This window comes from Halyomorpha halys, unplaced genomic scaffold (assembly GCF_000696795.3).
Source record: "Halyomorpha halys isolate HHAL.00 unplaced genomic scaffold, Hhal_1.1 Scaffold570.1, whole genome shotgun sequence".
NCBI classification, from domain to species: Eukaryota; Metazoa; Arthropoda; class Insecta; order Hemiptera; family Pentatomidae; genus Halyomorpha; species Halyomorpha halys.
Genome location: NW_027113602.1, coordinates 188,340 through 204,606, shown reverse-complemented (window position 1 = coordinate 204,606; position 16,267 = coordinate 188,340). Strand labels below are relative to the sequence as shown.

General features: G+C 28.5%; 1 protein-coding gene across 1 annotated transcript in view; it reads right to left on the bottom strand.

Annotated features, from left to right (window-relative positions):
- Positions 1–386: 386 nt before the first annotated feature.
- Positions 387–16,267, bottom strand: part of Vps13 (vacuolar protein sorting 13C) — a gene marked incomplete in the record, with an annotated part of 159,879 nt that continues 143,998 nt past the window's right edge. Inside the window, 3 exon segments of the mRNA XM_067051012.1 lie at positions 387–764; positions 9,761–9,853; positions 12,435–12,593. Of these exon segments, the coding sequence (XP_066907113.1) occupies positions 639–764; positions 9,761–9,853; positions 12,435–12,593 (378 nt within the window).

Sequence of the window (16,267 nt, the reverse complement as noted above, 5' to 3'; positions counted from 1 at the left end):
TTAGTTGTTCACTCTGATGATTCAATTAGTATACTGTCGGCATGACAACTAACATGAGTTTAGAGGAACTAGGCTTTAACTCATTGTTTGTTTACTTTTGAACTTAACAAGATTTTTTCTAGTATTCCTAAACCTTCAGCTCAGTTTAGAATTACATTTTATTCTAATGTATAGCTAATATATTCCATTTTTTTTCTCCACTTCATCCACTAAATTCTGTTGTGAGAGTTTCATTTACATTCTTAATCATCGATCAGTCCATCATCAGACTTCTGTATTATGGATGCATGCAACTATCAGAAGATGTTCAGGGGGCGCGGTCAGCAAATAACCCATAACTTATTTATGGTCTCACTCTGACATTGACTTTCGTCAAAACAGCTCTGACAACTTTCTCCTGATTATTCCATTAGATATTGTATTCCTAATTACTTTAAACAGCATAAGCTAGATACAAAAAAAAAACATTAACTTATTTAAAGCAAAATTAAGAACCTTCTCAAGGTTCCTTAAGTATCTTTGAACCATCGTGCATTATTGATAATATCTGTTAGAAAAATATACAGTTCACTAAAACATAATTTCAGTCTGACATTTTCTACATAGTTCTAAATTACAATAAATTTTTGCATTTAAAACTATTGCAGCTGTTGCCGATTCTTCAAACTTCTCTTTTTAGAAAAGCGGCTGAGCCAAAAGCTCATCAGTAAATTGCTCTCACCACTGATAACAGCCAACACAATCAAAAAAGTCCATTGCAAGACCTAAGAAAGAAGAGAATCATTAATTATCTATTAGACGTTTCAAAATTTTCATTTTAGTTCCATGCAGTACAGATATAAAGATTTAAGTTTGATAAATCGTAGTGCCTTTCTTGTTAAATAAGTAAGCATATAAAAATAATATTAAATAAAGTTATAAAGCTTAGCTTAATAATACTTCACCTTCACCTGTATTAGTTTACCATAATATTCACTTCAAATTTTTATCACCTTGAATGAGTCATTAATGAAAGATGAATACATTTTTAACACTAAATAGGTTGGTTAAGATGAAAAATATATAAAAAAAAAGCTTTGTGCAATGGAATGGTTCAAGTGAGTTGACATTGAACAAAATTAATAAGAAACATTTGCTATTTATATTTAAGCCAGAGATTCCCAAAGCATGGATTGCCAAATTTTAAAATTAAGGTCAGGATAATTGGGGTGCTAGATTGAGGTTCCCATCATAGGTACCACTGAAAAAAAAAATTTAAGTGAGAACTATAAACACATTCAGCTGAAATCACTAAGAAAAATGTGCTTAGCAACTAGTTAAAACAGAAGAGAGAAAATTCAAGAGGATAATGGAATCGGAAACATTCAAACGTTGTGGTTCTATGGAAAGGAATATGGGAGTCAAAGAGATGGCTTGTTTTCTATGAGTGGACCAAGAATTTGAATTGGAGAAGACTATAAATGAAGAATTTTCTACCAAAATTAATATATCAAGTTTTAAAAAATTTTAAAAACTAAAACTCTACACCAAAAGCTTATTAAGTTTAATTCAAACTTTGAATTTTCCCCTGTCAAATAGATTTTAAAATCAACATTTTCAATAAAAAAATTAACTTATTTTTATCTCCACATGTAACATATCTGTACCTCGACAGTAGATATTTTGTAGTAGGAAAAGGAGAGAAGAAAACAAAAGTAATTGAATGATAATAAACAGCTACTAGTTTTATATCAACAATTTTTCATCTGTTCACTAGAAGAGGTTTTGCTTATCTGCTACAAAAACGTTCATTAATAATAGATAAATTATATATTATAATAAAGGTTCAGATCTTTAATTATTTAAAATTGGCAAATATTAATAAAAAAAAAAAGAGGAATATTTATTAAAAATACAATATATTTAATAAATTTTTCTAGTACAAAACATAAATGATACGACGAAAATGACAACATATAATTATTGAGTATTATATCAAGATTAATATATTCCCTTCTAAAAAAATTTAAAACTTAAAACTCTACACCAAAAACTTATCAGTTTAATTGAAAATTGTGATTTTCTCAAGTCAAATAGAATTTAAAATCAATATTTTAAACAAAAAAAGTATATTTATTTGAGATGCTCAGATAATAATTTTTCAAAAGTGGCTATATTGGCTTTTGATAGAAAACTCAAATATGGAAGAGTAAGACATGAAGTAGTATGAAGACAAACAAGTAGTAAAACTATAATTTCATATGAGTGCAGATAGCAAATATAAAAACTAAGCTCGTTCTTCTCCTACATTCCATTATAATGCTTTAATATATGATATAAAGGCACAAAATAGAAATCTTAACTAAGTATTGGTAACCAATGTTTCACCTAACTTTATAGGAATCTAATATACCTTCTTGAAACCAAGTTATCTTTAACATTGATCTTCTTATTTAGAATTATGTTTGGAATTTTTAATTATTAATTTTTATATAATTGACAACAATATGTTTGTTGTTAGTAATTTAAGACTGATAATGAGAAAATAAAATATGATATTAAAAGATATATTTAATCATATATTTGATGATGAGGTGATAGCCCCGAAACGTCATTATTAGATATAATTAAATAAAATAAAAAAATTTAAATAAGGTAGAGGACTTTTCATTCACTATATCTAATTACTTTAATGAAACTCACCCAGTAGAACCTATAACTCTAAGTGGAAATAAATATAAATTATATAAAAAAGAAATATAAAAATACAGTCCACACTCAATGACAGAAAAAGTAGAATAAGAATAAAGGAAAATAATGAACAAAATAGGGCACCCACCCTACAGAATGCTGGTAAGCACAAATTAAGGTGAAGGCAGAAGAGAAGACAAATAGGAAGAGAAGTGGAGGGGGAATGGATTAACTAATAAATTATATTTGAAAGCAAAGAGATATAAATAATGTTAAATTGTTAGTTTTATCATATTTACAATGTTTGTATCTTGTCCTCATTAAGGCCTGATAAAGCCCTGCAAAGTGTAGCGAAACATTGGTGATATATTAATATTTATATACAATAAATATATTCATGTACCATTCATATTAATGTGTCAATTATATTTATATAATACTTGTTGTGAAATCATGTTTCCTTAAGTTAAGGTTGTGATCATGGCTGTTTATGTCACATGTGTCATGTGTTTAATTCAGTTTAATAAAGCCTATTTTAGGGCATTCTTTATTTCATTACATCAATTTATTAATCTGAATTAACTAAAGTTAATCATTCGTGATGGAGAAGCTTTTTCAGCCAGAAAACGCTAATGCACCAGAAACGGTGCCTAACTAACATCTGACTAACATCACCAGAAAACGGTAATGCAGCAATCTAGTGGAACCACTGGTTGAGAATATTCCAAAATTTCTTATTATTGGCCAATGTAACCACTGATTCAGGTAAGCTTCAATTATTAATTAACTTTACCACACCATCAGTATACGAATACATCAGTGAAATTGGTATGTACAATGAAACAATTGAAACTCTGAAAAAAGCTTAATAAATTGATGTAATGAAATAAGGAATGCCACAAAATAGGCTTTATTAAACTGAATTAAACACATGGCAAATGTGACATGAACAACCTTAACTAAAGGAAACATGATTTAACAACAAGTGGTATATAAATATAATTGGCACATGAAAATCAATGGTACATGAATATTTTTATTGTATAGAAATATTAGCACATCATTTGGTTACTAATAAATAGTTAATCCTGACTAATTTGTACCTTTATTAACTGCCACCTGGACTATCTTCCTAAAAAAAATTTTCTTTTATTCATGATTAAAATAGCAATATATAAAAGCAAATAACCAGATCTTATACTAAATTGTTAAGATAAAAGGCAATAGTAAACTGTTGAGCGAGAGTACTACTGAATAATTTATAAAAACAATATAAACAGAAGATGCTGCTGCAGAAAAGCAACAAAGGGATGCACAGAGTAAAAGAAAATATTAAAACCAATGTTCCAGATATGAGAATATAAGCATATGGCCTTTATGAGGATAGCTTAAAAGTAATATGGGATTCCTGTAGGGTCAATCGGATTGACAGTATATGAATAAAATGAGTCAGTAAATGAAAATGTGTAAATCATAAGTTATTATGATATGTTTATTGTTGACCGAGGATTGATATGGTCAGGAGGAATTGTTATTTAACTCCTTCACCATGTCCGACCCTCCTAGATAAAGCACTTTAAAATTTTGTTTTCGATCTACAATTGATTGTTTCAATTCACTAACTGATATAGTCAGTTATTACATGGGGATTCCATTAAAAAATATGCCTCATTATTTATTAAGTCAGTAAAAGAAATAAAATAAAAACATTTTTCTTCCTCACCCTTCACTCCCATTTTAACATTTTTTTTTTTAACCATAATTAAAGATACTTTGCACGTCGTACTAGTGAAAGTACAATGCCATTGAAATTATGACTTTATTAGGGAGACTCTAGGAAGTAATGTTAGAACAGATGGTTTACAGAGAAAAATTTGAATGATTGGATTTCAGAGTTGTCTTGATGATCTATCTGTCTTAATTTTACAATCTGGACATCCATTTCCGGTTTTACTGTCAATCCAACTGAACACATAGGAGTCCCTTAAATGACTCATCATATAACAGGCTTATCATTTTAATGGTTATAAAGTGAAAATGAATATATAACCTTATTATCAAATTTAATGAAAAGAATGTGCTTTAAATAAATATGTCTTAGCTTAAGCTATGAAATCTCGTAACAAAAAATCAATTAAACAATTTTGATGCTTTAAAGAAATATGAAAACTCAACGCATCATCTATATACTTTTTACTGGCTTTGAGACTACTTTCAGGATGTATCAAACTGAAACATGAATTTTTATATTTTATAAATTGAATTAAAATTTTTTTTTTTGTTATTTGGATTAACACCTTAAGTGATGATTTGTTACTTCCTAGTTCATTTTGTCTTTTATGTAACTCATATAGTCATAAATTAATAAAGGATACAAGTGTAGATAACTTTGGGAATCTCTGATTTAAGCAGTTACCGAAGAAAAGAGATCAGAAGCAAGTGAAAATAATATATGACTTACCTCAACAAAATATTTTCTTAAAAATCACTTCCTTCGAATAAAAAAATAATATAAAAAATGAAATCCAGATTTTCTTAAGACTATTTCAATCTTGATTATAGCTATGATTCATAGCCTATGAACAACAATATTCGTTTTTTGATAATCTTATAAATAACAAAAGGTAAAGCTAAATTAACAATTTATTTTAAAATAGTGAAGAGAATATTTGATGAAAAAATATATTTTAAAAATAATATGTTGACAAGTTAACAGAGAACCTTGTGGGCAGAACTTAGGCAAATTATTCTCAAGTTATTCACTATTTCTTGAATTTTCATTTTTAAATTTGGGTTTGCTTTAGATTTATGAATATGAGAAGATGATTGGGGTTAGAAATAAAGAATACTAAGTGGTACTCATTGTATTGTGACAACCTTTCAGCCCAAATTTCATACCTTCTTCAGGGATAATTAAAAGTAAGATAGACGATCTCAGAATAAAAGTTCAAATGGTATAACAAGTATAATTAGATGAAGTGAAAATATTCTTCCTAGTTAAAATTCTTTATTTTAATGAATTATTAATAACGTCTTATAAAAAGACATTTATAAAATTAATTGCCAGAATTGTGAAGTATAGGAGAAGCTTCCAAAAAATTAAAAACCAGAGTTGAGCAACACAAGAGTAATTTTAAAAATATTTAAAAAACAGTACTGGCTTAACATAGTATTAAACTTAAACATGATTTTGATTTCATTCCTTTTTTAAACCTATTTATTAGTGTGTTCTAAATTATTTATTCATTTATATGTTTTTTAAATTTATATATTAGTTCTTTTTAAATTTATTTAATTGTTTTTTTTAGTAAACTGTTCTACAACTGTCATTGTTTTGTTTAGGCGATGCTATCTACTGGTGATTTCTGTTAATTTGCTAAATTGATTAAACGGTTATTGCGGATCACTGGAGAGGAGAAGTATAAAGGAGTGAAACAGGGGGAATAATTTATCGGTAAATTGTTATTTGGATTTGTGCAAGAAGGAGGAAAACAAATATATGTATATAGAAAAAAAATTTTTTTTGTTAAAAAAAAATGTGTTGTAGTGTAGATATGTCCAATTATGGATTGATAGGTACGCTGTACGCTATAGCAACCCAATGTATTTGGGCAGCATGGCCAAGTAAAGTATTTCTCTCCTAAAATTTTGGATACAGTCAATCACACAAAAAAATATAAAAATAATTGAAGCAATACATATCACTAAAAACATTGATAACGATATTCATTTTAAAATAGACACTAAAATTTTAAGTAAAAATTACATAGATATTGTTAATCATTTACTAATTTAATGTTAAATATCAGGATTGTTTTATTGGAATAATTTTAATATAGTAGTGTAGTAATGTAATATATTTTTAAATAAGTTTTGTTTAATAGATTTTTCATCTTTTATAGAATAGAGGTAGGAGATAATTGGTCTAGATTGTAATCTCTTTGTTTTAGATTCTCCACATTTATTATTGCATATGAAATTTTATTTATTAATTAATTAAAAAACTGACAGCAATATGATTATTGTTATTATACCTATGACTAATAAGGAAAACAGCTTAAAAGTGATATTTGAAGATACATCTATATTAAGGTAATTGTTTTAAATAAAAATAAATTGCTGTATGCACAATTCACACATCATAATGTGAATAGTGTAAATTTGTACATACCCTATGATGGGAGAATAGCCCCGAAACGTTGTTATTGATTCATTAAAATAAAGAATTTTAACAAGGAAGAATATTTTCACTTCATCTAATTATATTAATGAAAACTCATCCAGTAAGATCCTATAATATTAAGAAGTTATAACAGGAAAAATTTAAAAAACAGTATGGAAAATATGAAAGAAGATGAAAATTCAGCTAATATGTATATATCATTACTTTACTTTAATAATGATACATCTCACAAAAACATTTTTTTTTTGTTCATTTGGAATTGGATGCATTCCAAAGATAGTAACGGAGGCTGGAATTACGCGATAGACCGTCCCAAATCTGGCAGGGGTGTTGCAAAGTAACCTCAGCCTACAGAACTATCTATTGAATACATGAAATACAAAAGGAAAAATATGAGAAGATGATTAGGGGGTGCGGTCAGTGGAGAACACAAATAAGTAAAAATTTATTTATTAGTGTCAACATTTCGGCAAGAATTTCAAGCCTTCATCATGGCTAAGAAGAAAAACAAGATAGCAACCATATTAAATGAAAGGAATTACAGAATAATTAGAAAATAATAAAACAATTAACATTATAGATACATAAATAGTGTTGGAAAACATCTAGTCTAAGTATTGTACGAAGATAAAGGTTGTTTGAGAAGAGTAATAATAAAATTAAGTAAGAGGAAAGAATAAATAATAAAATACGTATGAAAATCTATTAAGTAAATATATGTACAAATAGAAAATTATTTAAAGTAAAGTGATGAAAAAAGTGGGAAATAAAATATATCTGTAGGTAATAAAATAACATGATTAAAGAAATAAAATATAAAGTTATATAATGCAAAAGGAATACAAAAAGTATGAATATTTTATTTAAATAAATAATTTAATTTTTATCCATTTGAGTCTCAACACATTTTATTTTTCTTACAAGTCCGACGTTGAAACTAAATGATTTAAAAACTCAACTTCATTGAGAAGTTAGGCTAAGAAATTTGCCCTGATGTTATGTTAGAATTTTTATCATTATTTATTAAACTAGTTAAAGCAGAAGGAAACATTTTTTACATCAAAGAATAAATTGTTGTTTTGACCTGGGCAGAATAGCCTGCATGAAATTCAGTTTTTAAATCATTTAGTTCAAAAATTATATTAAGATTGTCCCTGAGGAAGGCCGGATTGGTCGAAATGTCGGACTTGTAAGAATAATAAAATGTGTTGAGACTAAAATGGATAAAAATTAAATTATTTATTTAAACAAAATTAACCAGTCTCAAGAAAGTTTTAAAGATTATAAATGAATATTTTAATTTAATAATCATTATTTAAAATAAAAGTTATGGGAAAAAAAATGAGAATGATAACTATATGTAGCTAATAAAATAAGCAAATAAAAAACTAGAATGAAAGAAATAAAATATAAAATTATATAAGACAAAAACAGTAATTAGTAAATATAACAACAACATGTGGTGAACATAACTTAATAACCTGGGTAAATAAGAAGTAATGAGAGAAAAGTAGAGAAGAAGAAGGGGTGTAAAAATAAAGATGAAAAAAAAAAAATGCAAAATAACGTACCGACTAGGTGAAGATCTTAAAGCCAAGTGCAGGGAGTGGCGCCTCTGTGGCCAATATTTCATCACTTTATTTTAAATAATTTTCATTTTGTACATATATTTACTAACTAGATTTTCATATATACAATATATATATTTTATTATTTGTTCTTTCCTCTTACTTAATTTTTTTTATTACTATTCTCAAACAGCCTTCATCTTCTTATAATACTCATACTACACTTGTCTACCAAAACTATGTTTGTAGCTATAATATTAGTTCTTTTCTTATTTTCTAATCATTCTGTATATCCTTTTATTTATTAGTTGTTGTATCGTTTTTGTTCTTAGACCTGATGAGGGCTTGGAATTCTGGCTGAAACGTTGGCACTAATAATAAAGTTTTTACTTATTTGTGCTCTTCACTGACCGCACCTCCCCCCAATCATCTTCTCATCAAAATGAAGTTTAAACTTTTGGTCAGATATGCCAATTTCAAAGCAAAGCAGAGATATGTAAAAGATGAAAAAATAAAATTATGAGATAACATGATTTCCTTTTTCACTAGTGCATAACCACTAAATGGGTCTTTCTTAACTTGTCAAGTTCTAATAACACACATTTTTTGTGCCTGAATTATATTACTGACCAGCCGCAATCAAATGCTATAAAATAGATTAATATATATTAATCTAAGAAACTAAATAATTTATAATGTTTTATAAAATCAAATAAACACATAACAAATTCGTGAACAAAAGCAATTTATTAATAAAACGTGTGACAAAAATAAACATAACTTTGACATAAATTAAAAGCTTCTCTTCGCCATTATATAATGTTAATTACAGTTACGATTTTTGATTTATTTGTTAACAAATATTAAAATTATCATACTGTACAAAATATTCATTAGTTTGGTTATGAACAGAGCATATTATAACAATAAAATTTTTAGAAGATCTTAAGATAGTCTTAGAAAAACTTAATAAAACTTTTAACAACTTTATTAAGGCTACAAAAGATACCAGTAAAGAACGTTCTGGATTTATTTAAAGCTTTTCATTTGTACAACAATGACATAAGATTGATTTTGATTACACAAAGATTAAAATCACAGGCTTTTACGATGGCTTGCCGCAATAAACAGATCTCATATTCATGATATTTATATACTTATATATAATATGAATATATTATACATCTCTCTATATATAATATCATGTAATATCGATATAGTAAAAAGAGGCACTTTAATTTTAAACTGATCCCTAAATAGAAATGGAAGCAGTTATATAAACAATAAGCGTTTAGTCGTTCCCTTAACTATATTTCTAATTCTTAAACTGCTTACACACCTCACCAGATGCAAGCGACATTGAAGAAGATTCTTTTTTACCAAGTGCAGCAGTGTTCTTCAAAATCATTTGGTTCATTAGTTGAAGCACGTACTGAAAAAAAATAATAATGACATAATATTCCATAAATGGGAAATATTGATGATGTTAAACCATTTAATTTTCAATAAAAATAATTCTTATTTAAATAAGATAGATAACTTTTAATATCTAATAGAAGGATCAAAAGACATTAAAAGAAAATTACAAAAAATTTGAGTAAACTTCAACCATGGTATTATGTATTTTTGGAAGATTTTTCATGTGCTGTTTAAAAAATACTCTAAAAAATCCTTTTCTGCAGCTGAGCATTTACTAGATTATGATATAAAGGATTGGGACCAGAGTTGGGCAAATATTATTCGAATGACGAGAGACGAATACTTTTTTTATTGTGAATTTTCTACTCGAATAATCAATTATTCGTACAAAAACATATGATTAACCATCCCAATACTTTTTCATTTGTCATTATATTACATGGATAATCAATTATTCGGGCAAAACAATTCAAATAACCATTTGAATACTTTTGTATTCGTCCATTTTATAGAAAAATAATCTCTTATTCGAAAAAATTAAATGATTGACCATCCGAATATGTTTATATGTTTTGGGATATGTAGAATATGAAAATGCTATCGATTTATTTTAACTTTCTTGATTTCTAACATGTTAGGGTCTCATTATGTTTTGAGATATGCAGATATGAAAATGTTATTGATTTTAAAAGCATGTATCGATTTATTTTTACTTTTCTGATTTCTAACATGTTTAGGGTCCCTTTATATGTTTTGAGATATGCAGAATATGAAAATTCTATCGATTTTAAGATCGCGTATCGATAAGGGTCCCTTTATACGTTTTGAGGAATGCAGAATATGAAAATTATATCGATTTTGTGGTCGCTTATCGATTTATATGAACTTTTCTTATTTCTAATATGTTAGGGTCTCCTTATCTGTTTCAATATTTGCTAAAAATGAAAATGCTATTGATTTTATGACTGTGTATCGATTTAATTATCTCGTGTCGATTTATTTTAACTTTCTTGATCCCAAACATGTTAGGGTCCCTTTATATGTTTTGAGATATGTAGAATACTATCATGATATGAGATGTAGAATACTATCATGATATTTGAGATATGAAAATACTATCGATTTTAAGACCGTGTATCAATTTATATGAACTTTTCTGATTTCTAACATGTTAAGGTCTCTTTATAAGTTTCAATATATGCCAAAAATGAAAATGCTATTGTTTTTATGATTGCGTATCGATTTATTTTAACTTTTCTGAGTTCTAACATGTTAGGGTCCCTTTATATTTTTTGAGATATGTAGAATATGAAAATAATATCGATTTTAGTATCGCATATCTATTTATTTTACTAAGATAAGTAATCAGAAAAGTTAAAATAAATCAATACGCGATGTTAAAATCAATAGCATTTTCATATTCTGCAAATCCGAAAATCTAGAAATTGGCCCTTATGTGTCAGAAATAAAAAAATTAAAATAAATCGATATGGGATCTTAAAATCGATAGCATTTTAGTTTTATACTCGTTTAAATATGGGACCTTCATATATTAGAGATTGAAGGTGGTAAAAAATAAGTGAATATAAAAAAAATCTAATTGTTATTCGAATAATATGTATTCAACTAATTTTTTATTCGATTGAAATAGTATTTTAAATATTCGAATAAAAATTTATTCGGTCTCTCGTCAATCGAATAAAAAAGTATTCGTCTCTTGTCAATCAATAATTTTTTTCCCTACTCTGATTAGGACTGACGATGGACGAGATTAGATTAGATTATAGTTTTATTCTCGGCGATCAACTTCTTGCCTATTTCGTCCTTTTTTACTTTATTTATCTTCTTGTATTTGGCATTTTATAGATGAATCTTTTTAATATAGACTGTTTTCCTTCAAGAATTATGCTGGACAATATTGGTAATCTATATTTTAGAATACAGTCAGGTTTCTTTTAGAAGCTTTATGATTTTCTCTATAGAATCTGCTATCTTTTAGAGCCAATTCTCTTGAACAAGGTATTTTATTATTTTTGAAGGGTTGACAAAATGATATGCATTCTTCAATTATATGTTTTTATGGATATCGGGGACTGGCAGGTTTTGCATTTAGGTTGGTCATCTTTTGTGATTAAGTGAAGGTGTGTTAAGTTAGAATGTCGAATTCTCATTCTTGTAACAAACACTTCTTCTCTTCTGCTTCCCATGGTGGCACTTGCCCACTTGATAACATCCATTATTTATATATAATGAAAATTCTTGTTCAAGCCATTTTCAAGGATCTATCAAATAAAAAATTTGTTTATGTACATTTCATTAACTATAAATTAAAAAAGTTACCTTACCTACACTATCAGAGGCAAATATTGGTAATCAACATAATTACAGGCCATTTTGCCTTTGCCGATTATTTATCATTAGTCAATTTTCTATAAACTTTCTACAAATAAATAGATGCTTTTTTGTAACTACTATCCATTATTTATTTTATTTTATTCAATCAATCTCTAACGGACAACAGCAATACATTTTAAAATATTCCTGCAAGTTCTAAACACGTATAAACTTTGGACAAAATAGTAAAGAATACTTACATTTTTAAGAAGAGAGTTGTCAATAAACAATATCTTGCCGGAGTCAGGAGATAAGAAAAGGGTCTTGAGAGTGGTTTTTCTATCAACCCAGAATTTGATTCCATCGTTGACCAGTTCTGGTTCTTTGGTTATTTCCAACCACGTGTGTCCCCATTCCAGCTAAATGTAAACACATAATATTTAAGCTTGAGGTAAATAAACGATATATATTTGTCATAAGAAAATATTGGAAGACAATTAGTTCATCACATATAATTAATCAAGGAAGATGGTCTGGTTGGCGGTCAAAAAAAGTAGCTCAAAATAGTATAGACAATATTTATTATATATAAACCTGATTTATTATACACCAAGTGTATTATGAATAGTTATTGTACTATTTTGACATCATTGTTCTTATTATTTTTTTTTTCCGCCATGTAAACCAGCTTCCTTCATAAGAAAATATATGTGTACTTGTACTATAGGTATTACTAGGAATTATACAAATTAATACAAACAGGATACTATAAAAATAAACAATTTTTTTTTTAAATATAAGAAGATGGTCAGGGTTGCGGTCAAAAAAAGAAAAAATAGTTTATAACTATTTTAATGTCCGACATTTCGCCCCACTTTGCAGGGCTTCATCAGGGCTAAAAAGATACAAAAAAAAACTAAGAATATTACAACAATAAGGAAATTTAAGCAAGGATATATATTAACGTTGTCAACCCTAAACGTGGTTCCCGGGCCTTGTTTACCCTCTCCAGACTGCTCCCCTCACAAAGATACGTCCTGCGATATTGGAGGGCATTGATACCAATATTCGCAGGAGTATCAAGGCCATCATTGGGCTCCCTGCTAACACCTCGTCGGCGATGCTGTACGCATCCATCCAGGAGGTATCGAGGACTGGGTCTGATCCGCTGTCAATGGGAAGCTCCATTACAGCATTGGTCCATTGCCCAGCGACTGTCAAATGTTCCGGATGCCCTCTTTCAGTCTATATTCAGTTACGAAGACGAAATCGCGGCATGTGCTGATAGACTTGGGGTGGATAAGGGAAACCAAAGTATGAGAGCTCTACGGCAGTCATTGCGTGAGAAAGCTTACAAAGAATGGGGCCAGTTGCAGGTGGCAGGGTATTGGTGTTCGCCATTTTAAAGAGACCCTGAGAGCTAATAGATATGTATGTGAGAAGCAGCTACTCTCGGGGTCAGAATGGGCGAACGCCCTTAAACTTAATATCAACTACGCACCCCTGCGTGGAGTCCCAGGAGCCAGTGGATAACACGGAGAAGTTGGATCCCTCTGTCGCAAATGCGGCAGAGTCTGAAACACCAGCTCATGTGCTGAGAAAGTGCCCCAACAACTCCCTCCTTATAACATGCCGGCACCACAGGGTCAAGGAAGTTCCTTGAAAGAAAATACTTCACCTGCTTCGAGGAGGTCTATTGTGTTGACACCGACGGATCCATAAGATATGCCAATATTGTCGCATTTACAAAAATTGGAGGCATGGCTCTGGTCTTGGATCCGACGGTAAGATTTGAAAGTAATGACCTCGAACAGGAAGGTGGAGTGGAAAGGGAAATATATGAAAAATGCGTCCCTTTCCTTAAGGAAAAATTCCACGAGACCTTCGGAGAGAGAGCGATTTGCGTGTTTTAACTTATTTATTCATCAAATTATTTTATTTTATTAGTACTATTATTTATTTATTTTTTTAACTAATTTATCCATTCAAGTGTTTCTTGTAACCAGCTTTTTATTATATTTTCCTTTCAATCTATGTGTTAGTCTTGTTCTTGTAGAATGTATTTATTTGTTTTCGTTTTTGGTAAACTGATCTACTGCTGATATAGTCTGAAATTGATTATAAAAGGAAACTGTAGGGGAAAAAAAACTGTTTTCTTTCTATTTTATTATACCATGTAATTTATATATGTCCGATTACGGATTGATTAGTATGGTGTGTATGTAGCAACCTGATGTATTTGGGCAGCATAGATGAATAAAATATTTCTCTCTGTAAAAGAAGTAAAATCAACTACCAATTATCCACGATGCAACTTTTTTTTTGAGAAACAAGTTTTTATTAGTCCACCGAGAAATGATTGCCAGAACCCATTAAATTCTTTAAACACCACCACCACTTCTAGCTTTAATTAATGATGGCTAACCACTGTTGCTGCAGTTTTCTTAAAAATAAGAGATATTCTGAATAAAAAGAAATGTTCTTAGTAAGAGGTGTTGAAATATGTGCTAAATCATATCTGAGATCCCAGGGGACCACTTTTGTAAGTATTAAGTAATCTTTTTTAATATAATTTTTAATTATTTTACTCTTTTGCGCTACCTATTAATATTTTTATAGGTCATTTTTTTTACTATCTGTGTCATCTGAGAGATGATGTTCGAATAGTTTTGTAACATTTCTTATTGTTTCTTTACTTATTTTTCTCTTCCTAAAATATTTAATGCAATCTTGTGGCATAATTAGATCAGGGGAGTGACTACTGTAGTGTTAATACAGATATATTATATTTATTAAAATTTAAAAAATACAGATATACAGTGAAATTTCTTTACAAGACCTCTCTTATTTAGGGACAAATCTGTTTATAGGACAATTTTAAATGTACTGGCAGGCACTGGAATAAATGAAAACAATGCTTTTGAGATATCTTTTGAAGGGATCCTCGAGATAGCAGACATAAACAAAGAAAATTACACAAAAATGGTTTTTAATATCTCAAAATAAAGGATAGGGTAAGATTTATTTCAGATTAATTTCCAAAAATGTATCAGCCTAATATGATTTAAACCAAGTCAATCATCCCTTCTTATTTTGCACTTCCTTTCTAGGAAAATTGTATATTTTGAACGTTCATTTTGATTTCGCTTTTGTTTCTTACAAATCTTTGAAGTGACAACATTTCTCCAAAGCATAAAATACTTTAATTAAAAGAAAAAGGGAAAGTTATTGATCAGTATGGAACAAGTATAAGGGAATTAGGCAAAAACGGGAATTTAAGTAAAATAATAGTATCGAGAATCTTGAAAACCGTATGATTGAAAGTAGATTGATTGATGATGAGAGCGTTGAACTAGATTCCATAATCAAGGACTTAACCGAAGATGAATATGCAGAAGAGCTACAGTTAATTACAGTCACAACAGTTAATTAGTGAGTACAGCTAACTTGACCCTAAAGAAACCAAAGGCATGAGTCAACAAAAAAAGGTAACATTTATTGAAGATATGATTTCAATCACAAAAATTAAATGTAACTTTTTTACATTACGTTAATCCTATATCAGGATATTGCAGAAGGTTTTTAATTGACAGCAGATACAGAGATCCTATTAGAATAAAAAGATCACCTTTAACGGATTTATTAACACTTCTGGTTCTTTTACATAAAGACTTCTGTCATTTTTTTATTTATATTAATTTTTGTTCATGACTAGATTGATGTTAAAGTTATTTAAATTTTTATTTTCAAAAGCAAAATTTATTTGATTTCTTGGTATTTTACACAAACAGATAGACGGTTCCTTTTATATCCAAATGTTTCTAAATACATTTGTTCTCAATAAAACTATTTTCTAAAGAACTATTGTTGAATTTAAACTAATATTTTTACATTCAACTTTACTATATATGTATATTGTAATATGCTCTTTTTTAGTGAATAGTATATTTTGATGTTTAAAGGGTTTTGATATGTTTTATTTTGTGTATAATTTTAATATTGCTATTTGTTATTTTAAATTGTAAAGCGGGCTAACCAGTTTTCTTTGTCTAAAAGAAATACGTTGTATTCCAAACAAAGCCAAGATGGCGGT